Here is a 25,245-nt window from a genome sequence, read left to right as displayed (position 1 = left end):
GGGCGCGAACCAGGGACCCTCTGCACACATCAACAACAGTCACCCACAAAGCATCGTTACCCATCGCTCCACAAAAGCCGCGGCCCTTGCAGAGCAAGGAGAACTACTACTTCAAGGTCTCAGAGCAAGTGACGTCACCGATTGAAACGCTAACTAAGCTAGCCGTTTCACATCCGTTACACTAGCCTGCTGCTAGTGGAATATAAACAGTAATATCAAGCCACAACTAATTATAACAGCCTTTATAAATACACACACATACATATTCCATTCATAATCCATTACACAGGTGGTACATAGAGAGTGGGACTGTGTCATAGGTGTGCGTGCGTTTGTGTGGTTGCGTGTGTGTGTGCGCACACACAGAATAACCTTGGGCATGTTTCTTCTTTTAGCCAACGCTGGGGCCTGCTATCCAAAACAAGGTAACTGAGTGGGCGAATGGCACCCCTGTTGTTCTCATGCTTAAAGCTCATTGATCTCCACTGTCACCCATTTCGTGTTTCACCCCCCGCGGAGACATGCGTCCTCAGAGCCCTGCTCTCTCCATTACATCTGCCTGCTATCTCCTCTGGAAGGATGGGAGGGAGACCTGGATATTGAGGGAGGAGGAGGGGAGGAAGAGGAGGGGCGTGTTTAGATGAATGGAGAAAGATTAGTTAGGAAGTGGGGGACTTGGAGGGGGTGGGGGGCGGCGGGTTTGAGGTCGGGGATTTTCTTCTTTTTGCAGCTGCCTCCCTGATTTTGTAGAGGTAATTTTTCTCTCTTTGTGTCTTCAGAAAACAATGAAAGGCACTTCAGATGACAAATAGGAGCAGAGAAATGAAATATCCCACAGAGAAAATTCTGCTCCATTCTTTTCTTTGATCTATTGCAGGAGAATTTTTCCCCCCCTCTAAAGTTGAGATCAATAATCCTGCAGGGAGGCGCTTTCTCTCTTCTGTTTGGTTTTGTTCCGTCTTGGTGGCAATGAGTCTAACATCCCATCCCACTCTCTCTCTCTCTCTCTCTCTCTCTGTCTCTCTCTCTCTCCTTTATCGCTTTCCTCTCTTCCTCTGTCTTCATCTGCCTGTGTACATCTGTGTGTCTGACTGCCTCTGTCTGTGTGTCTGACTGCCTCTGTCTGTGTGTCTGACTGCCTCTGTCTGTGTGTCTGACTGCCTCTGTCTATGTGTCTGGATGTTTGTGTGCATGTATCTGCCTGCCTATCCTGTGTGTGGCGATCCACTTTCCACCTGACCTGCTACCCCCTCCCTCCCTCCCTCACTCCCTCCTTCTGTCCATCTCAGATCCCTCAGAGCGTGGTGGCGGTCACATGATCTCGACGGATGACCTTGAGTACCCGCGGGAGTACCGGACGCTGGGGAACGGGACGCGGCGTTTCTCCAACGTGGGTCTGGTGCACACCTCGGAGCACCGCCATACGGTCATCGCAGCCCAGAGCCTGGAGGCCCTTACCAACCTGCACAAGGTGGACATGGAGCGCAAGAGGGACGCCTTCATGGACCACCTGAAGAACAAGTACCCGCCCCAGCTGCAGCACCCCGGGCATCAGCACCACAACCCCCCCTCGCCCTCACCCTCCCACGGCAGCATGAGGCAGCCTGACAGAGAGCGAGCCGCTCGCGAACAGGTAACACACACCTACCTTTATTTTCCACTGCATGGTTAGGGTGGAGCTGGTTACAGTGCAGTAGTTTCAGATTGGTCTCTGAGTCTGTAGGTCTGTTGGGGATAACTGGGGCTGCTCTGTATGAAGGATGATCAGTGTTCTCAGTCGGATGGTCGAGAGAGAGAGAGAGAGAGAGAGAGAGAGAGAGAGAGAGAGAGAGAGAGGGAGAGAGGGAGAGAGAGAGAGGGAGAGAGGGAGAGGGAGAGAGGGAGAGAGAGAGAGAGAGAGAGAGAGAGGAGAGAGAGAGAGAGAGAGAGAGAGAGAAGGAGAGAGAGAGAGGGAGAGAGAGGGAGAGAGGGAGAGAGAGAGAGAGATCTGATGGCCCAGCATCACCTTGTTAGCAGTGTTTATCAGGCTGTCACAGCCCAGTGAGTATGTTTGTCTGGACTGACAGTTTAGTCACCCAGCCTGTAGACCTCCTCATAGAGGGGCAGGGTGGCCTCACTGGGGCATGAAGCTGACACACAATACACTCTCGCCTACGCAGCACTCTCCATCTCTCTCTCTCTCTCTCTGTTTCTCACTCTCTCTCTCCCTCTTTCTCACTCTCTCTCCCTGTCTCTCTCTCTCCCTCCATCTATCTCTCTCTCTCTCTCTTTCTCACTCTCTCTCCATCTCTCTCCCTCTGGTGTTCCTTCCATCAAGTAACATAATACAGTATATTCATATTTTGCTATTTTACTCTCCCTTTTCTGCAAATCACCTATTCCATATATTCTCTCTCTCTCTCTCTCTCTCTCTCTCTCTCTCTCTCTCTCTCTCTCTCTCTCTCTCTCTCTCTCTCCCTCCCTCTCTCTCTCTCTCTCTCTCTCTCTCTCTCTCTCTCTCTCTCTCTGTGTGTCAAGAGGCAAAGACGAAGTAATCACAAGAGCTTTGGAAGAATGGGAGGGAGAGAGCGAGAAAACGGGAGGGTGGGTGAGAGAAAGGTGGAGTCCATAGTTGCCACAGAAACTCTCCCTAATATGGAAAGCGATGATATCACATTGCAAAGGTCAGGCTGGAGAGAGGGAAGGATAGAGAGAGAGAGAGAGAGAGAGAGAGAGTTACAAATCCTAAATCGCCAGGATATCGTCATCGGGGCACGAGGGAGAGAGCAGCAAAGTCTGGAATTCCTTGTCATCTACTGGTTGTGCATGCAATCGTCTGGGTGAAACATGGACAGGGGGGAGGAGGGGGACAGAGAGAGAGAGAAAAAGAGGGGAGGGAAAGAAGGAGCAGCAGAGGAACCAGTCAACCAGCCTGCTAGTCAATTAGCCAGCGCCAGCGGGAGGGAGACAGCCACCCACCCATCTTCGAAGGAGTTAATCGCCTGGTGTTGTAATGAATTAAATAAAAGAGTTTCCGCCGCATGTGCCGAAGAGAGGGAGGGTAGGGGAGAAAGAGAGAGCCAGAGGGAGGGGAGGGGAGAAAGAGAGAGCCAGAGGGAGAGAGGTAGGGGAGGGGAGAAAGAGAGAGCCAGAGGGAGGGAGAGACTGACAAAGCGGTATGAGGATCCTCTGTACCTGACGGAGGGAAGGGACAGCCTGGTGTGACTGGAGAGGAGAGAGGACAGGAGAGGAGAACATGTGCTCTGCAGGTGAGAGCAGGGGGAGGACGGGGGGTGTTTAGTGAGGGAGGAGTGCGTTTAGGTCTGGGGGGGGTCTCGTATGTCAAGGCAGGCAGGGTTGATCTATGATGTGGTTGTTGTGGGGACAGGCTCCATGCGTTTAGCAGCTGTAAGGCAGGCATTCTGGTAGAGTGTATGTACAGGGAGAGAGAGGGAGAGAGAGAGAGGGAGAGATGTGTACAGGTGTGTGGGTACATGTGAATAATAGTGAGAGATTGAGGAATAGAGCGAGAGAGACTGACTGAGTGAGAGAATGACGGAATGAGAGGGGCGGGGGGTGGAGGAGGGGTGTAGGAAGGAGAGGAAAGGGGAGAGCGCAGTCTGCTTTGCATGCAGGTCAGGCAGTGCGGCGCTCCAGTCTGTGAGGCTCTGTTCCTTCTGTCGGAGAACCCTGCCTGTCTACGGCCCTCTCCCGCACGTGTGAGTGTGTGTCTGTGTGTGTGTGTGTGTGTGTGTGTGTGTGTATGTGTATGTTTACGCTAGACAGTGAGGCAGGGATGCTGTGGGGGTTGCGGTGTGTGTGTGTGTGTGTGTGTTTTGCTGTGGGGGTTGTGTCAGTATGTGTGTGTGTGTGTGTGTGTGTGTGTGTGTGTGTGTGTGTGTGTGTGTGTGTGTGTGTGTGTGTGTGTGTGTGTGTTTGTGTGTGTGTGTACGCTGTGGCAGGGGAGAGATAGGAGGGGAGAGGGAGGAGGGATACAGCATACATTTAACCCCTGGTCCTCACCTCTAATTCCGCATGGAGGTGCAGGCAGATCTGTGGCCTGAAACACATTGGGTAGTAAATATGTAACGCAGCAGGAGTATGTATTACCTGAGGGGTTAAAGATGTTTCAGCATAGTACTAGGGATGCTGGTGGACTCATACTGTATGTATTAGCTAGTATGGTAGACTGGTGTGTGGTGGCTATGATAAATCTGGGGCTGAGGAGGTGGATGCAGAGTGTTGACCCGCCTGGGTATGCTGAGAGGGGTTTGGCACAGAATAGGATTTTTGAGGGGGGTTCATTTATTTTCAATTAGTATACTGTATGTAAAGCTTATGATTGGTCAGAAACTATACTTCAAGGTAAACAAAACGGCTTTATATTACTGAACGCATAGTGTGTCGTTAGAATCCTTTGACCTGTGCTATCTACCACACGGCAGCAGTATTTGCGACTCAAAGTCCAATCTGTAGGATGGCCAATCAAGGTGCAGTTCAAACAACAACAGGAGCTGAAGTGGTGGAGGAAGAGAGGCTGTTTACTCTGACCTTAGATCTGTAAACAAGACTCATTACACCACAGTCCACAGAACAGGCACATGCCCAATAAACATTCTCACATTACTAGTCTGCGAGGGAAAAAAACATAATTCAGTTATTCACTTGCAGAAATGTCTGTCTGTCTGTCTGTCTAGTTCCAGGGTTTTCAGGGGCAACCCTAGAACCCAGGCATACTAGACTGAATGACTGACTGACACATGAGCAGGTAGAATCTAACCCAGCCCATCCCACAGGCAATAGAGCCTACCTCCTAGTACAGTCATGACCTACTTTCCACATGGACACACACACACACATTTCCATCCTGCTGACACACACAAAGGCACAAAGCTTTGGTTCACCTGACCGCCAACACAAAACCAGTAGAATGGAATAGAAGTCACTTATAGAACAGAGAGAAATGAGAGAGGCCAAGAGTGTGAACTGAATGTGTTCTCTAGTAGACTTTAGTGACATCACAACATTCTCCTATAGAAATAAGTGTTTTTACGTTAGTAACATTCAGCTCCCCAGTAAAGGAAGCTCGGGGTTTGGGCCCATTCCCATTTATTTTGCGTCAGTGTAAGCAACACTCGGTCTCCCTGGATCTGACCTTTCTAGCCAGTTCTGACATTGCTAGACATTACAATGAACTCAATCCCAACCTTTGATTTCAACTCATGCCCCATCCATCCTGTAATGTCGAGAAAAGGTGAACTGATCAGGGAGGCTCATCTGCATATGTAATCAGCAGCCACCTATGTGGTTCAGGGAACCAGAGGAAGTTCCAGACTGTCGCTGTAGTTGTTTAGCCTTGTGTGTGTTGTATAGCTGATTCCTGTCACAAACAGGTCTGGTAGCAGGCTAGTTGTTGTTGCCATGGCAAGGCATATTGCCGCTGTCCTGTGGGCGTACACTGTCCCTCTCTCCGGGTTATGCAGGGAAAACAGAGAACGGTATACAGTGGACAGAGTGGGTATAGGTGTTGCCATGGCAGGGAGTCATGGCGGTGCCACCCAGTGCCCTGTGGTTGTATATTGTCACTCTTTCCAGGTCATCACTTAGTCTGGACTGGATCATAAAAAATTCAGCTCCATTGATCAGCATGGGGTGTAGAGGTAGCTACTATTGTATCAGTGTGCCTGCCTGCCCTGTACACCAGGCTGCCTCCTTAGTCCATAGCCAGGCCTTGCAGGACTGTTTAACACGGTGTCAATGAGAGAGATAGAGGGAGGAACACCTTAGGCTTAGAGAGACTGGCATCACATAGGTCAGGGGGGGATTCCCACCAGCCATAACCAGCTCTCCAACTAGCTAGCTGACATGTTTTTCATAGTTAAATGAATGTCGCTCATCTATTATAAATGGCTACGCTGGGTGATAGACAGACGTGGGAGAGGATAAAGTAACAGTCAGTTGCAAATGAACTCTTTCTGGTGTCCATAATAAAAATATGATGAGGCGATATCGAAAGGAAACACTGAGAAAGACTAGCCGACGATGATAAATCAAATAAAGAAAACCTAGGCTACCTGTCATTTTGTCCTATCCTCACGCCGGTGGATATATGGCAGCAGGGAAAACGGTCACTCCGGTAAATGAACTGGAAATTGCCTGCAGATAAGGATAAGGAACTATAATAAGAGTTTAGATTTGGAATCAAAATTCATAAACTGTCGCCATCTTTTTAATTTACATATGATTGTGAGGTGTTTCCAGGCCGTTGGAAGCCTGACCTGCTTTATAGCACACGGTGGTTATTATATTTTAGTGGAAAGAACTTCCTCGGGCCTAGACTAGCATGTGTCACAGTAGAGAGGGGCAAAGGGAGGGAGAGGAGGAGAAAAGGAAAGAGGAGGGAGAGGCAGTGAGGTAGTGGGTTAGGTAGAGAATATCAGATGGATAGAGAGAGACAGGCAGGTGGAGTGAGGGAGCAAAAAGGAAGAGAAAAGAAGAGAGAGAGGGGGCCTGTCTGCCGATTGATGATGGTGAAGTCTGGGAGACAGGCCAACATCTGAACAACTGACAGAGTGGCCTGTTTAATTCAATTTCACTTCTTTCACTTAATCCTGTCAAACGGCACAGCCTGTAGCTGGGTCCTACTTGGTTTGAGTTGCAACATTACATTCACAAACAGATCCCCCCCATTCTCTCCTCCCCACATCCACAACACCTAATGTTAATCACTTACTAAGAACATTGTAACCTTCTTGTTGTATTAACGATTCCCTTAATGGGCTGTCAATATGCCCTGTGTTGGCTCTGATGCAGGATAATGACATGATGCTTGGGATAGTGTGTGTGTGTGTCTGTGCTCTGTATGTGTGTGTGTGTGGGGAGTGGGCTAGTAGGGTGTGTGCAGCATATTTTGGTCTGGGAATGGTCCCACTTCTAAGAGCATTCGATGCTGGTGTGTCACTGTCAAGGGCTTTTGGGTTACCTATTTCAGCCACTCTCTCTACCTCTCCTCTTCCCTCCATCTCATGATACATCACTCCCTCTGTCTCTTGTCCTCTCTCTCCCTCACCCATCATACAATTTCCCAGAGAGTTGATTTCATTGTTGTCAGATACTTGAGAGTAAATGTCTAACACTTCTCTCCCCCCCTTTTCTCCCTCTTTCTATCACACTCTCTTTTCTTTTCTCTCTTTCTTTTTCTCTTTCCCCCAGCAACAACCCAACTACTGGAGCTTTAAGGTCAGTGCTGTAAGTGACAGTGTTACTGTGTCAGTTTGGGTTTCTCCATCCACTGTGGTGTGTTCTTTTTTTTGTGTGTGTGTGTGTGTGTGTGTGTGTGTGTGTGTGGCACGGTGGCACATCTCCTATGGCTCCTCTGGCACGGTGGCACATCTCTCTCTCTCTACCTGGTTTCTGCAGCAGAGGGTATATCTGGCTTGCCTGTGGATACATCAGTGAGGGTATATCTGGCTTGCCTGTGGATACATCAGTGACGGTATATCTGGCTTGCCTGCGGATGCATCAGTGAGGGTATATCTGTCTTGCGTGCGACACTGAGGTAGATGGAGTTTATGTGTAAGTGTCATGCTGTGGATCTATGTGAGCTGGCATGGTTTACGGTGTGTTGAGGGTTATGTTTCATAGATGTTGTCTGGAGGCTGCTGAGGCACAGCATGGATCTACACAGAGAGGCTTACAGGAAGTATTGTCATCTGTGTGGGATGAGGCCTCGTCTGAGGTTTACGCTTCCCTGAAATATCATCCGGACAGGGTGGGAATGTTACCAGATATCAATATCCAGATCCCTGACCCATCTACCCCAGAGCTATGTAATTATTACAATATCCAGATCCCTGACCCATCTACACCAGAGCTATGTAATTATTACAATATCCAGATCCCTGACCCATCTACCCCAGAGCTATGTAATTATTACAATATCCAGATCCCTGACCCATCTACCCCAGAGCTATGTAATTATTACAATATCCAGATCCCTGACCCATCTATCCCACAACTATGTAATTATTACAATATCCAGATCCCTGACCCATCTACCCCAGAGCTATGTAATTATTACAATATCCAGATCCCTGACCCATCTACCCCAGAGCTATGTAATTATTACAATATCCAGATCCCTGACCCATCTACCCCAGAGCTATGTAATTATTACAATATCCAGATCCCTGACCCATCTACCCCAGAGCTATGTAATTATTACAATATCCAGATCCCTGACCCATCTACCCCAGAGCTATGTAATTATTACAATATCCAGATCCCTGACCCATCTACCCCAGAGCTATGTAATTATTACAATATCCAGATCCCTGACCCATCTACCCCAGAGCTATGTAATTATTACAATATCCAGATCCCTGACCCATCTACCCCAGAGCTATGTAATTATTACAATATCCAGATCCCTGACCCATCTACCCCAGAGCTATGTAATTATTACAATATCCAGATCCCTGACCCATCTATCCCACAACTATGTAATTATTACAATATCCAGATCCCTGACCCATCTACCCCAGAGCTATGTAATTATTGCAATATCCAGATCCCTGACCCATCTACCCCAGAGCTATGTAATTATTACAATATCCAGATCCCTGACCCATCTACCCCAGAGCTATGTAATTATTACGATATCCAGACCCCTGACCCATCTATCCCACAACTATGTAATTATTAGTGTCCAAAAAAAAGCTTTAAAAACCCCTCTCACGTCGAGACATTTTTCTTTGCGCTCCCAACAAACTCTAATCAGAGGCTGTCAGGCAAGCGGTTTTCTTGGAATGACTTCCTGCAGCTATTGGACAGTCATCAAATCGCTGTCACAATATTTGATTTTCTCTTCATTTTTCTACTTCCATGACTTTGTGGAAATATTATTTTCACACCCTTGATCAAGTGCTCGCCTAATAATGCTTGCCCACTTTTCCAGGGCTCTTCCACATAAATGACATCACGGTGTCTAAATATGGAGATTAATATAATTAAAAGCCTACTGATTGAGTCACATTCTCAACAGGCTGAATTAGACAGAATTAAAGTGAAGGAGGAGAACAGGTGATAAGATGAAGAGGTAGAAGAAGAGGTAGAAGAAGAGGTAGAAGAAGAGGTAGAAGAAGAGGTAGAAGAAGAGGTAGAAGAAGAGGTAGAAGAAGAGGTAGAAGAAGAGGTAGAAGAAGAGGTAGAAGAAGAGGTAGATGAAGAGGTAGAAGAAGAGGTAGAAGAAGAGGTAGAAGAAGAGGTAGAAGAAGAGGTAGAAGAAGAGGTAGAAGAAGAGGTAGAATCCAGCCCGATGGAGATTATTCTGCTGTATGTATCAGACCTGGGTTCAAATACAATTTCAAAATAAACATTCAGATAACCTTTTTATTTTTATTTTTAAACAAGCAGTTGAATATTGGAATGCATTTCGAAATACACTTGGAAAGTATCTGAAAATGCTCAAATACACTGACTCAAATTGTCACGCCTTGACCTTAGAGATCCTTTTTTTATTCTCTATTTTGGTTAGGTCAGGGTGTGACTAGGGTGGGTAATCTAGTTTTTGTATTTCTATGTTGGCCTGGTTCCCAATCAGAGGCAGCTGTCTATCATTGTCTCTGATTGAGGATCATATTTAGGCAGCCTTTTTCCACCTGTTGTGTGTGGGATCTTGAATTTGTATTGTAGCTTTAGCCCTACAAAGCTGAATGTTTTGTTTGTTACTTTGTTTTGTGCCGGTTATCATTAATAAAAAATTATTAACCTACCCCACGCTGCATCTTGGTCCGACCATCCTTCCAACAACGATCGTTACACAAATACACTCCCATGCATTTAACCCAGGTATTTGAACATATTATTTGAACTTAAGTAAAAGTACTTGTTTGGGCTGTGTATTTGAAAATACTCAAACACACTGTTACGGTTTTCTTCCTGGGAAGGAGAGGACCAAAATGCAGCGGGGTTATGGTTGAACATCTTTAATAAAGATGATAACGTGAACAACATACATATACAAAATAAGAAAACGTGGAAAAACCGAAACAGTCCTAACTGGTGCAAAAATAACAAATACACAAACACACATGTATTTGAACCCAGATCTGGTATATATGTATTCTACTGGCCTGGCCCCTTTTCTATTTTTCCTAGGCAAAGAAGACTACCAGCCATCTCAGGCGTCATCCCCCCTCCCTAGAGTACGCCATTTTCTTCACTCTCCTGCCTAGCGAGTAGATCGCATCAGCGAACAATCCAGCGCAATTTGGCAGAGCAATTTCTTCCATGCATTGATGACTCCCCGTATTATAAAGAGACTGAGCTCGGCCAAGGGGAGGGGGGGTGGGGGCTGAGAGATAGATGGTGCGAGTGAAAGCCAGAGATAGAGGGAAAGAGTAAGTGAGGAGTAAAAGGGAGGTAGATTGATTTATTATGGGGGGTAATTTTTGTTTCCAATTTTCGCGGATGGCCGTAGGCTTGCTTGTTTTCTAGGCTCTTCTCTCCCTGTTTGGTGAAATAGCACAAAGTGTGGGGAGAGAGCGAGTGTGTGTGAGAGCAGGGCTGTACAAACAGACATAGACTGCAGCAGGAGAAGGAGTAGAGGGGTGCTCGGCTGCTTTGAGAGCTGTCCAGAAACAGAGGTGTTGACATAGAGAGACACAGACAGCCGGAATGAGAAGCTACTTTTGAGACGGATGAAAAACTGATGACGCTCTGAGGGGTGTGAGCGACAGAGCAGGAAAGGAAGGGGAAAGATGGCACAGAGAGAGAGATTGTAGAGAGAGAGAGAGAGAGAGAGAGAGATGGGGAGGGAAAGGAGAAATACGTGCACTGATTATACAAAACATTAACAACACCTGCTCTTTCCATGACAGACTGACCAGGTGAATCCAGGTGAAGGCTATGATACCTTATTGATGTCACCTGTTAAATCCACAGGTTAAAGAAGGGTTCTTAAGCCTTGAGACAATTGAGACATGGAGTGTGTATGTGTGCCACTCAGAGGGTGAATGTGCAAGACAAAAAAAATCAAAGTGCCTTTGAACAGGTTATGGTAGTAGGTGCCAGGCGCACTGGTTTGTGTCAAGAACTGCACCGCTGATGCGTTTTTCACGCTCAACAGTTTCCCATGAGTATCAAGAATGGTCCACCACCCAAAGCACATACAGTCAACTTAACACACCTGCGGGAGCATTGAATTCAACATGGGCAAGCATCCCTGTGGATCCCTTTTGACAGTCCATGCCCCGATGAATTGAGGCTGTTCTGAGGGCTACTCAATATTAGTAAGGAGTACCTCATGTTTGGTACGGTCAGTGTACGAACAAGGAAAGGTGGCTGAAAAGAGGTTGAAAAGGCCAGAGAATAGAAGGGGGATAGAATAAGAAGAGAGAGAGGTGTGAGGAGTGTGATGTAAGTCAGTTAAAACCACTTGAGGTCGATGTCCGTGCCCACGCGGAAATCCAATTAGCATGATAAAAAAACATTGCCATAAAAATCCATCAGTTTAAACTAGAGATATCTGTTTTTTTTTGCATTGGATGTGTCTCAATCCACTGCATCCGCCTCTGTCGCACTTCCGCATCTGTGGTGAAATGTGACAGAGCTAGAGCGGTGTTTGTCAGACCATGAGGCATCTGTGGTGAAATGTGACAGAGCTAGAGCGGTGTTTGTCAGACCATGAGACATCTGTGGTGAAATGTGAAAGAGCTAGAGCGGTGTTTGTCAGACCATGAGACATCTGTGGTGAAATGTGAAAGAGCTAGAGCGGTGTTTGTCAGACCATGAGACATCTGTGGTGAAATGTGAAAGAGCTAGAGCGGTGTTTGTCAGACCATGAGACATCTGTGGTGAAATGTGAAAGAGCTAGAGCGGTGTTTGTCAGACCATGAGACATCTGTGGTGAAATGTGAAAGAGCTAGAGCGGTGTTTGTCAGACCATGAGACATCTGTGGTGAAATGTGAAAGAGCTAGAGCGGTGTTTGTCAGACCATGAGACATCTGTGTGAAATGTGAAAGAAAGCGGTGTTTGTCAGACCATGAGACATCTGTGGTGAAATGTGAAAGAGCTAGAGCGGTGTTTGTCAGACCATGAGGCATCTGTGGTGAAATGTGAAAGAGCTGTGTTTGTCAGACCATGAGACATCTGTGGTGAAATGTGAAAGAGCTAGAGCGGTGTTTGTCAGACCATGAGACATCTGTGGTGAAATGTGACAGAGCTAGAGCGGTGTTTGTCAGACCATGAGGCATCTGTGGTGAAATGTGACAGAGCTAGAGCGGTGTTTGTCAGACCATGAGGCATCCCGAAAATCGGTCTTCTTCTGAGACTCACAAACATGTACATGTTGGTTATTTTCCTCTAAGCCTCACAACACTTGTCTGAAAGTCCCCTGGTACCAGTTGAAAAAAGGTATGGAAGTATATATGAAGACTGATTCGTGCCAAAAATAAGGTGTTTAAATACATGTAAAAAATAATCATCATGTTTCCTGGACTTTCTTATATCTCTCAGATACTTCCTTTAGTTTTTTTGGGAGGGACTATATGTTGTTCCATGTAGTGAATCTGTAATGCAATGTACAGTATGGGCTAATAGCAGTAATGCAATGTACAGTACGGGCTAATAGCAGTAATGCAATGTACAGTACGGGCTAATAGCAGTAATGCAATGTACAGTATGGGCTAATAGCAGTAATGAAAAGTACAGTATGGGCTAATAGCAGTAATGAAAAGTACAGTATGGGCTAATAGCAGTAATGCAATGTACAGTATGGGCTAATAGCAGTAATGCAATGTACAGTACGGGCTAATAGCAGTAATGAAAAGTACAGTATGGGCTAATAGCAGTAAGCCAATGTACAGTATGGGCTAATAGCAGTAATGCAATGTACAGTACGGGCTAATAGCAGTAATGAAAAGTACAGTATGGGCTAATAGCAGTAATGCAATGTACAGTATGGGCTAATAGCAGTAATGCAATGTACAGTATGGGCTAATAGCAGTAATGCAATGTACATTACGGGCTAATAGCAGTAATGAAATGTACAGTATGGGCTAATAGCAGAAATGCAATGTACAGTACGGGCGAATAGCAGTAATGCAATGTACAGTATGGGCTAATAGCAGTAATGCAATGTACAGTATGGGCTAATAGCAGTAATGAAAAGTACAGTATGGGCTAATAGCAGTAATGCAATGTACAGTATGGGCTAATAGCAGTAATGCAATGTACAGTATGGGCTAATAGCAGTAATGCAATGTACAGTACGGGCTAATAGCAGTAATGAAAAGTACAGTATGGGCTAATAGCAGTAATGCAATGTACAGTATGGGCTAATAGCAGTAATGAAATGTACAGTATGGGCTAATAGCAGTAATGCAATGTACAGTATGGGCTAATAGCAGTAATGAAATGTACAGGATGGGCTAATAGCAGTAATGCACAGTATGGGCTAATAGCAGTAATGAAATGTACAGTATGGGCTAATAGCAGTAATGCAATGTACAGTATGGGCTAATAGCAGTAATGAAAAGTACAGTATGGGCTAATAGCAGTAATGCAATGTACAGTATGGGCTAATAGCAGTAATGCAATGTACAGTACGGGCTAATAGCAGTAATGAAAAGTACAGTATGGGCTAATAGCAGTAATGCAATGTACAGTATGGGCTAATAGCAGTAATGAAATGTACAGTATGGGCTAATAGCAGTAATGCAATGTACAGTATGGGCTAATAGCAGTAATGCAATGTACAGTATGGGCGAATAGCAGTAATGCAATGTACAGTATGGGCTAATAGCAGTAATGCAATGTACAGTACGGGCTAATAGCAGTAATGCAATGTACAGTATGGGCTAATAGCAGTAATGCAATGTACAGTACGGGCTAATAGCAGTAATGAAAAGTACAGTATGGGCTAATAGCAGTAATGCAATGTACAGTATGGGCTAATAGCAGTAATGCAATGTACAGTATGGGCTAATAGCAGTAATGCAATGTACAGTATGGGCTAATAGCAGTAATGCAATGTACAGTACGGGCTAATAGCAGTAATGAAAAGTACAGTATGGGCTAATAGCAGTAATGCAATGTACAGTATGGGCTAATAGCAGTAATGAAATGTACAGTATGGGCTAATAGCAGTAATGCAATGTACAGTATGGGCTAATAGCAGTAATGAAAAGTACAGTATGGGCTAATAGCAGTAATGCAATGTACAGTATGGGCTAATAGCAGTAATGCAATGTACAGTACGGGCTAATAGCAGTAATGAAATGTACAGTATGGGCTAATAGCAGTAATGCAATGTACAGTACGGGCTAATAGCAGTAATGCAATGTACAGTATGGGCTAATAGCAGTAATGCAATGTACAGTACGGGCTAATAGCAGTAATGAAAAGTACAGTATGGGCTAATAACAGTAATGCAATGTACAGTATGGGCTAATAGCAGTAATGCAATGTACAGTATGGGCTAATAGCAGTAATGCAATGTACAGTATGGGCTAATAGCAGTAATGAAAAGTACAGTATGGGCTAATAGCAGTAATGCAATGTACAGTACGGGCTAATAGCAGTAATGAAAAGTACAGTATGGGCTAATAACAGTAATGCAATGTACAGTATGGGCTAATAGCAGTAATGCAATGTACAGTATGGGCTAATAGCAGTAATGCAATGTACAGTACGGGCTAATAGCAGTAATGAAAAGTACAGTATGGGCTAATAGCAGTAATGCAATGTACAGTATGGGCTAATAGCAGAAATGCAATGTACAGTATGGGCTAATAGCAGTAATGCAATGTACAGTATGGGCTAATGGCAGTAATGCAATGTACAGTATGGGCTAATAGCAGTAATGCAATGTACAGTACGGGCTAATAGCAGTAATGAAAAGTACAGTATGGGCTAATAGCAGTAATGCAATGTACAGTATGGGCTAATAGCAGTAATGAAATGTACAGGATGGGCTAATAGCAGTAATGCACAGTATGGGCTAATAGCAGTAATGAAATGTACAGTATGGGCTAATAGCAGTAATGCAATGTACAGTATGGGCTAATAGCAGTAATGAAAAGTACAGTATGGGCTAATAGCAGTAATGCAATGTACAGTACGGGCTAATAGCAGTAATGAAAAGTACAGTATGGGCTAATAGCAGTAATGCAATGTACAGTATGGGCTAATAGCAGTAATGAAATGTACAGTATGGGCTAATAGCAGTAATGCAATGTACAGTATGGGCTAATAGCAGTAATGAAATGTACAGGATGGGCTAATACAGTAATGTATGGGCTAATAGCAGTAATGAAATGTACAGTATGGGCTAATAGCAGTAATGCAATGTACAGTATGGGCTAATAGCAGTAATGAAAAGTACAGTATGGGCTAATAGCAGTAATGCAATGTACAGTATGGGCTAATAGCAGTAATGCAATGTACATTACAGGCTAATAGCAGTAATGAAAAGTACAGTATGGGCTAATAGCAGTAATGCAATGTACAGTATGGGCTAATAGCAGTAATGAAATGTACAGTATGGGCTAATAGCAGTAATGCAATGTACAGTATGGGCTAATAGCAGTAATGAAATGTACAGGATGGGCTAATAGCAGTAATGCACAGTATGGGCTAATAGCAGTAATGCAATGTACAGTATGGGCTAATAGCAGTAATGCAATGTACAGTATGGGCTAATAGCAGTAATGCAATGTACAGTATGGGCTAATAGCAGTAATGCAATGTACAGAATGGGCTAATAGCAGTAATGAAATGTGCAGTACGGGCTAATAGCAGTAATGAAATGTACAGTATGGGCTAATAGCAGTAATGCAATGTACAGGATGGGCTAATAGCAGTAATGCACAGTATGGGCTAATAGCAGTAATGAAATGTACAGTATGGGCTAATAGCAGTAATGCAATGTACAGTATGGGCTAATAGCAGTAATGCAATGTACAGTACGGGCTAATAGCAGTAATGAAAAGTACAGTATGGGCTAATAGCAGTAATGCAATGTACAGTATGGGCTAATAGCAGAAATGAAATGTACAGTATGGGCTAATAGCAGAAATGAAATGTACAGTATGGGCTAATAGCAGTAATGAAATGTACAGTATGGGCTAATAGCAGTAATGAAAAGTACATTATGGGCTAATAGCAGTAATGCAATGTACAGTATGGGCTAATAGCAGTAATGCAATGTACAGTATGGGCTAATAGCAGTAATGAAATGTACAGTATGGGCTAATAGCAGTAATGAAAAGTACAGTATGGGCTAATAGCAGTAATGCAATGTACAGTATGGGCTAATAGCAGTAATGCAATGTACAGTATGGGCTAATAGCAGTAATGCAATGTACAGTATGGGCTAATAGCAATAAGGAAATGTACAGTATGGGCTAATAGCAGTAATGAAAAGTACAGTATGGGCTAATAGCAGTAATGCAATGTACAGTATGGGCTAATAGCAGTAATGCAATGTACAGTATGGGCTAATAGCAGTAATGCAATGTACAGAATGGGCTAATAGCAGTAATGAAATGTGCAGTACGGGCTAATAGCAGTAATGAAATGTACAGTATGGGCTAATAGCAGTAATGCAATGTACAGGATGGGCTAATAGCAGTAATGCACAGTATGGGCTAATAGCAGTAATGAAATGTACAGTATGGGCTAATAGCAGTAATGCAATGTACAGTATGGGCTAATAGCAGTAATGCAATGTACAGTACGGGCTAATAGCAGTAATGAAAAGTACAGTATGGGCTAATAGCAGTAATGCAATGTACAGTATGGGCTAATAGCAGAAATGAAATGTACAGTATGGGCTAATAGCAGAAATGAAATGTACAGTATGGGCTAATAGCAGTAATGAAATGTACAGTATGGGCTAATAGCAGTAATGAAAAGTACATTATGGGCTAATAGCAGTAATGCAATGTACAGTATGGGCTAATAGCAGTAATGAAATGTACAGTATGGGCTAATAGCAGTAATGAAAAGTACATTATGGGCTAATAGCAGTAATGAAAAGTACAGTATGGGCTAATAGCAGTAATGCAATGTACAGTATGGGCTAATAGCAGTAATGCAATGTACAGTATGGGCTAATAGCAGTAATGCAATGTACAGTATGGGCTAATAGCAGTAATGAAATGTACAGTATGGGCTAATAGCAGTAATGAAAAGTACAGTATGGGCTAATAGCAGTAATGCAATGTACAGTATGGGCTAATAGCAGTAATGCAATGTACAGTATGGGCTAATAGCAGTAATGAAAAGTACAGTATGGGCTAATAGCAGTAATGCAATGTACAGTACGGGCTAATAGCAGTAATGAAAAGTACAGTATGGGCTAATAGCAGTAATGCAATGTACAGTATGGGCTAATAGCAGTAATGAAATGTACAGTATGGGCTAATAGCAGTAATGCAATGTACAGTATGGGCTAATAGCAGTAATGAAATGTACAGGATGGGCTAATAGCAGTAATGCACATTATGGGCTAATAGCAGTAATGAAATGTACAGTATGGGCTAATAGCAGTAATGCAATGTACAGTATGGGCTAATAGCAGTAATGAAAAGTACAGTATGGGCTAATAGCAGTAATGCAATGTACAGTATGGGCTAATAGCAGTAATGCAATGTACATTACAGGCTAATAGCAGTAATGAAAAGTACAGTATGGGCTAATAGCAGTAATGCAATGTACAGTATGGGCTAATAGCAGTAATGAAATGTACAGTATGGGCTAATAGCAGTAATGCAATGTACAGTATGGGCTAATAGCAGTAATGAAATGTACAGGATGGGCTAATAGCAGTAATGCAATGTACAGTATGGGCTAATAGCAGTAATGCAATGTACAGTATGGGCTAATAGCAGTAATGCAATGTACAGTATGGGCTAATAGCAGTAATGCAATGTACAGTATGGGCTAATAGCAGTAATGCAATGTACAGTATGGGCTAATAGCAGTAATGAAATGTGCAGTACGGGCTAATAGCAGTAATGAAATGTACAGTATGGGCTAATAGCAGTAATGCAATGTACAGGATGGGCTAATAGCAGTAATGCACAGTATGGGCTAATAGCAGTAATGAAATGTACAGTATGGGCTAATAGCAGTAATGCAATGTACAGTATGGGCTAATAGCAGTAATGCAATGTACAGTACGGGCTAATAGCAGTAATGAAAAGTACAGTATGGGCTAATAGCAGTAATGCAATGTACAGTATGGGCTAATAGCAGTAATGAAATGTACAGTATGGGCTAATAGCAGTAATGAAATGTACAGTATGGGCTAATAGCAGTAATGAAATGTACAGTATGGGCTAATAGCAGTAATGAAAAGTACATTATGGGCTAATAGCAGTAATGAAAAGTACAGTATGGGCTAATAGCAGTAATGCAATGTACAGTATGGGCTAATAGCAGTAATGAAATGTACAGTATGGGCTAATAGCAGTAATGAAAAGTACAGTATGGGCTAATAGCAGTAATGCAATGTACAGTATGGGCTAATAGCAGTAATGCAATGTACAGTACGGGCTAATAGCAGTAATGAAAAGTACAGTATGGGCTAATAGCAGTAATGCAATGTACAGTATGGGCTAATAGCAGTAATGAAATGTACAGTATGGGCTAATGGCAGTAATGAAATGTACAGTATGGGCTAATAGCAGTAATTCCAAATAAACTTTTTCATCAAATAAAACTTATATTTTATTTTGATACATCAATGGTTCTTAAAATTCAATCTGTGACCTTCTTACAACAATTCCATTTGGCTTAGTAGAACCCCCCAGCCCATCTTAGACAAGGCTTAGACTCTTATGGGTTAATAAGTGTCTCTCTAGCAACTATCCCCGGTGAGACAGATTCTTCTCAGATCTGAGAATAGTGAGAATGTCTCTTTCTGACTAATAAACTCTCAGTGGAATGTCTTATCACTTATCGCCATGGTAATTAACAGCTAAAGAGAAACCAGAGACCATCACCCCCTGTCATGTGATCCTGGTGAACTGGACTCCAACAGCGTTTTTTTCTGTGTGGCCTTGCTCCCAACCGATAACTTCAGCCTCTCAACCTATAACAAACACTTAACCACAACCACAACACTGACCTTCAACCTGACCCACTCTGGGTATGTACAAGAGACAAAATAAACTCAAAATAAATGTCCCTTTTTCAGGACCCTGTCTTTCAAAGATAACTCATAAGAATTCAAATAACTTCACAAATCTTCATTATAAAGGGTTTTAACACTGTTTACCATGCTTGTTCAGTGAACCATAAACAATTAATGAACATGCACCTGTGGAACAGTCATTAAGACACTAACAGCTTACAGACGGTAGGCAATTAAGGTCACAGTTGTGAAAACTTAGGACACTAAAAGAGGCTTTTCTACTGACTCTGAAAAACACCAAAAGAAAGATGCACAGGGTCCCTGCTCACCTGTGTGAACATGCCTTAGGCATGATGCAAGGAGGCATGAGGACTGCAGATGTGGCCAGGGCAATAAATTGCAATGTCCGTACTGTGAGACGCCTAAGACAGTGCTACAGGTAGACAGGAAGGACAGATGATCGTCCTCGCAGTGTCAGACCACGTGTAACAACACCTGCACAGGATCGGTACATCTGAACAGCACACCTGTGGGACAGGTACAGGAAGGCAACAACAACTGCCCGAGTTACACCAGGAATTCACAATCCTTCCATCAGTGCTCAGACTGTCCGCAATAGGCTGAGAGAGGCTGGACTGAGGGCTCGTAGGCCAGACATCACCGGCAACAGCGACGCCTATGGGCACAAACCCACCGTTGCTGGACCAGATAGGACTGGCAAAAAGTGCTCTTCACTGATGAGTCGTGGTTTTGTCTCACCAGAGGTGATGGTCGGATTCGCGTTTATCGTCGAAGGAATGATCGTTACACCGGGGCCTATACTCTGGAGCGGGATCGATTTGGAGGTGGAGGGTCCGTCATGGTTTGGGGTGGTGTGTCACAGCATCATTGGACTGAGCTTGTTGTCATTGCAGGCAATCTCAACGCTGTGTGTTACAGGGAAGACATCCTCCTCCCTCATGTGGTACTCTTCCTGCAGGCTCATCCTCTTCCTGACACCCACCAGCCATTCTGCTCATTCTGTGTGCGATTTCCTGCAAGACAGGAATGTCAGTGTTCTGCCATGGCCAGCGAAGGGCCCGGATCTCAATCCCATTGAGCACGTCTGGGACCTCTTGGATCAGAGGGTGAGGGCTAGGGCCATTCCCCCCAGAAATGTCCGGGAACTTGCAGGTCCCTAGGTGGAAGAGTGGGGTATCATCTCACAGCAAGAACTGGCAAATCTGGTGCAGTCCATGAGGAGGAGATGCACTGCAGTACTTAATGCAGCTGGTGGCCACACCAGATACTGACAGTTACTTTTGATTTGGACCCCCCCTTTGTTCAGGGACACATTATTCCATTTCTGTTAGTGACATGTCTGTGGAACATATTCAGTTTATGTCTCAGTTGTTGAATCTTGTTATGTTCATACAAATATTTACACATGTTAAGTTTGCTGAAGATAAACACAGTTGACAGTGAAAGGACTTTTTTTTTTTGCCGCGTTTAGAGAGAAACGGAGAGGGGAGGGAGAGAGAGAGAAAAGAGGGAGAGATTGGGTTTGTTGTTGGATTTAAAGCAGTTCGTAGTCCTAGGTATGTTGGAGCCCGCTGTGTCTTCCTTTCCATTCAGTTATATTTCCTGTGAGATCATCTTGTTTTCTTCCTCGGTGGTATTATAAGAGCGTGGGCTCCTCACAGTAATTGAGTGCTATTGAAAAAGCATGAATTGACACCATAGGATGATAGGGAGAGGTAGAGGAGAAGAAGAAAAGGTGCAGAGAAAAGTGGAAGAGGTGCAATCACAGTTTTCCTCTGAAGAGAGAGAGCATGTCTAGCATTACAGATCTCCTAGCAGACGGTGAGTTTACCTGCCCATGATGACGCACAGGAGGAAATGGTTCTGGGAAAGCTCCCCATCTTCTATCCCACTGGGCACCCACTGGTTGAATCAACGTTGATTCCACTCCATTTCAATGGAATTACATTTAACCAAAGTGGAAAAGACGTTGAATTGACGTTTGTGCCCAGTGGGACATCACTTTGACACCTTTACATAAAGTATCTACGGCAACAACACCAAGTCGATTTGGTTTCTTTCCTCCAACACATGGAGCGAACATATTTTGTTCCGCTGGGGGAAATCTACCTTTGTTTCTTAAGTGTTTAGTAGAATTTTGTTTAGTAGAATGATTATACAATGACTCACACCTGTTTTTCCAACAACAGTCAAAGTGAAAGATTCTCATTCGGTGAGTTGCTGGAGTTTGTTGACAGATCTTCTCTCCTGTGTGTGTGAGAGAGACGGAGCTAGTTTCCCTCTCTCCACTTCCTCCTGAGTTCTGTTTGATATTTTGCACGGTCTCCCCGGTTCGGTGTGATTTGTTGAAAAGATCCTCTGTTATGTTATGAACAAACACCAGGAAGTAGCGCTTTGATTATTATTGTGATTAGAGATATGACTCACTCCTCTATAGGATATGTATCTTTTAGCTCTGCTGTGCTGAGTCAAGCTGATGGCTGTGTTTTATCCATCTGCGCTCTGGCTTTGTTTAGCCCTGGAGCTCTGCTTGGCTCACTGGAGCTGGTGTTTGTGTCTGTTGTGTGTGCAGTGTGTTCTGTGTGTACAATATATGCGCTGTTGTGTGGTGGGTGCTCTGGGTGGGTGCTCCCTGCTCAGTGTGGTCGTTGCTTAGATAAATGACCCCATTAGAAAGCACAGTGGGGGCGATCCGTCAGAGCCACCCTCTCCCTGCGTGCCCAGACACTGTCTGCCTGCCCACCAAATCTAATCAAATCAAATATGATTTGTCGCGCACACATATTTAGCAGATGTTATCGCGGGTGTAGTGAAACGCTTATCTTCCGAGCTCCAACGGTGCAGTCATTTACAAGTGCCACCACTCTGTTGTGGGGCTGTGTGTGTGACTGCTCTGTGTAAATGTTTGTGGTTGCAGTATGAACAGTGCGTGTGTGTTTGTGTGAGTGCATGTGTGCGTGCATGTGTGGAGCGGACTGGTATCAAATACATCAAACACATGGTTTCCATGTGTTTGATGCCATTCCATTTGCCCCGTTCCAGACATTATTATGAGCCGTCCTCCCCTCAACAGCCTCCTGTGGTGTGTGTGAATGCATGTTGTGTGTATTTGTGAATGACCTCAAAGCGAGCACTGCTGGGAGTCAATGAGCACAGCACTCTGTGAGGCTGCGTCTCGCCTTACTAAATACAAGATTAATGAGAGCCTCGTAGAAAAACATGCTGAAGTCTTATTGAACCAGGACGAGGGATGAAAACGACAGAAAGAGCAGAGGAGAAGTTGTGTTCTACTTGGTGCGGGGGGCTAGCGAGGGGCGCTGGCACTGTACTGTAATGTAATGTGGGCTCGATATGTCTGGCTGGCTCTGCAATACTAACAGTCGTCAGCGAGCATTCTGGGAGCTCATTAACGGAGTCTGGGAGCTGGAGGAGACCCGGCAGTGGGGATAGGGGAGCCAGCTCACTGAACAGAACACAGCAGCCTAGCAGAACACAGTCTAGTAGCAGCAGAGCAGCTGAGGAAGAAGAGATGCTGCCTGGGCCCAGGCCAGGTCTAGGCCAGTAGAATAAACCCAGAGTGACAGCCCTGATCTAGATCTACATGGCCTTGTCTAATCCAGACAGCCCTGGCCTGCACTCATTTAAGGTTGGCCAGAGGCCAGCAGGTTCCCAACCAATAGGGAGAGGATGCAGGTGTAGGGGGAGAGAGAACTTTACATAAGCGTTAAAACATTAAAACAGGTCTCAGTGCCCACCAGGTTATTTTGTATCTTCCCCATTCCTACCTACTGGTCCTTAGTGGATCCCTAATTCTGAAGGTGTTGTGTTCTGGACTTCTGCCTTGCTGTAACCCTCTGCTGTCAGCACTGGTGAACCAACAGGCACCGTCACATGATTCCATCCCACCCTATCAGAAAGAGGAAAGATGGCACCAGTGTGAATGTTAGTCCTGACATGCTGATACATTATGTTTACTTTAATTGTGTTTGTTTGTCTTATAGTCTGTTTATTGTTTGTTACCTCTTTCACGTTTCTCTGTACTCCTCTCTGTCAAATCCATTCTTTCTGCCTCTTTCTCGCTCTCCTCTCCCCAAACAAACTCCCTCTCACTTTCTCTCCTCCAGAGTCGTAGCCCGCGTCACTCCCAGTCCACCCAGTCTGGGCTAGCTGAGCAGGCTGCTAAACTGTCCTTTGCCTCGGCTGAGTCTCTGGCTGAGACCATGTCTGAGGCTGACATCCCCCTGGGGTTCAGCCGAACCAACCGCTTCCGCCAGAGTCTGCCCCTGTCCCGCTCAGCCAGCCAGAACAAGCTGCGCTCCCCAGGTGAGACCCAACACCCACACTGGAGCTGGACATGAACCAGACAGTGCAGAAACTATACATGACGTGTACATGATCACGTCTTAACCTTTACCAACTACTGCTACAGTAAGACAGTGCTCCCCAGGCGAGACCCACCACACACTGTACAGATAATATAAATCAAATCAAATCAAATCAAATTTTATTTGTCACATACACATGGTTAGCAGATGTTAATGCGAGTGTAGCGAAATGCTTGTGCTTCTAGTTCCGACAATGCAGTAATAACCAACAAGTAATCTAACTAACAATTCCCAAAAAAAACTACTGTCTTATACACAGTGTAAGGGGATAAAGAATATGTACATAAGAATGTATATGAATGAGTGATGGTACAGAGCAGCATAGGCAAGATACAGTAGATGGTATCGAGTACAGTATATACATATGAGATGAGTATGTAAACAAAGTGGCATAGTTAAAGTGGCTAGTGATACATGTATTACATAAGGATACAGTCGATGATATAGAGTACAGTATATACGTATGCATATGAGATGAATAATGTAGGGTAAGTAACATTATATAAGGTAGCATTGTTTAAAGTGGCTAGTGATATATTTACATCATTTCCCATTTATTCCCATTATTAAAGTGGCTGGAGTTGAGTCAGTGTCAGTGTGTTGGCAGCAGCCACTCAATGTTAGTGGTGGCTGTTTAACAGTCTGATGGCCTTGAGATAGAAGCTGTTTTTCAGTCTCTCAGTCCCAGCTTTGATGCACCTGTACTGACCTCGCCTTCTGGATGATAGCGGGGTGAACAGGCAGTGGCTCGGGTGGTTGATGTCCTTGATGATCTTTATGGCCTTCCTGTAACATCGGGTGGTGTAGGTGTCCTGGAGGGCAGGTAGTTTGCCCCCGGTGATGCGTTGTGCAGACCTCATTACCCTCTGGAGAGCCTTACGGTTGAGGGCGGAGCAGTTGCCGTACCAGGCGGTGATACAGCCCGCCAGGATTCTCTCGATTGTGTATCTGTAGAAGTTTGTGAGTGCTTTTGGTGACAAGCCGAATTTCTTCAGCCTCCTGAGGTTGAAGAGGCGCTGCTGCGCCTTCTTCACGATGCTGTCTGTGTGAGTGGACCAATTCAGTTTGTCTGTGATGTGTATGCCGAGGAACTTAAAACTTGCTACCCTCTCCACTACTGTTCCATCGATGTGGATAGGGGGGTGTTCCCTCTGCTGTTTCCTGAAGTCCACAATCATCTCCTTAGTTTTGTTGACGTTGAGTGTGAGGTTATTTTCCTGACACCACACTCCGAGGGCCCTCACCTCCTCCCTGTAGGCCGTCTCGTCGTTGTTGGTAATCAAGCCTACCACTGTTGTGTCGTCCACAAACTTGATGATTGAGTTGGAGGCGTGCGTGGCCACGCAGTCGTGGGTGAACAGGGAGTACAGGAGAGGGCTCAGAACGCACCCTTGTGGGGCCCCAGTGTTGAGGATCAGCGGGGAGGAGATGTTGTTGCCTACCCTCACCACCTGGGGGCAGCCCGTCAGGAAGTCCAGTACCCAGTTGCACAGGGTCTCGAGCTTGATGACGAGCTTGGAGGGTACTATGGTTTTGAATGCCCAGCTGTAGTCTATGAACAGCATTCTCACATAGGTATTCCTCTTGTCCAGATGGGTTAGGGCAGTGTGCAGTGTGGTTGAGATTGCATCGTCTGTGGACCTATTTGGGCGGTAAGCAAATTGGAGTGGGTCTAGGGTGTCAGGTAGGGTGGAGGTGATATGGTCCTTGACTAGTCT

General features: G+C 44.8%; 1 protein-coding gene across 8 annotated transcripts in view; it reads left to right on the top strand.

Annotated features, from left to right (window-relative positions):
- Positions 1 to 398: 398 nt before the first annotated feature.
- The window catches only part of si:ch211-278a6.1 (SRC kinase signaling inhibitor 1), a 69,990-nt gene continuing 45,143 nt past the window's right edge, over positions 399 to 25,245 (top strand). For 5 of the 8 annotated variants that reach the window (XM_042307206.1, XM_042307205.1, XM_042307204.1 and 2 more), the window contains exons 1-4: positions 399 to 425; positions 1,290 to 1,633; positions 7,192 to 7,227; positions 23,267 to 23,465. In XM_042307206.1, the coding sequence (XP_042163140.1) occupies positions 1,316 to 1,633; positions 7,192 to 7,227; positions 23,267 to 23,465 (553 nt within the window). In that variant the 5' untranslated portion in view covers positions 399 to 425; positions 1,290 to 1,315. Of the gene's footprint in view, positions 426 to 1,289; positions 1,634 to 3,107; positions 3,249 to 7,191; positions 7,228 to 23,266; positions 23,466 to 25,245 lie in introns of those variants that run through there. The other 3 variants (XM_042307203.1, XM_042307207.1, XM_042307208.1) reach the window with 3 other exon arrangements.

Source organism: Oncorhynchus tshawytscha, linkage group LG27, assembly GCF_018296145.1.
Source record: "Oncorhynchus tshawytscha isolate Ot180627B linkage group LG27, Otsh_v2.0, whole genome shotgun sequence".
NCBI classification, from domain to species: domain Eukaryota; kingdom Metazoa; phylum Chordata; class Actinopteri; order Salmoniformes; family Salmonidae; genus Oncorhynchus; species Oncorhynchus tshawytscha.
The sequence above is the reverse complement of the archived record's forward strand: the minus strand, read 5'-3'. Positions and strand labels throughout refer to the sequence as shown.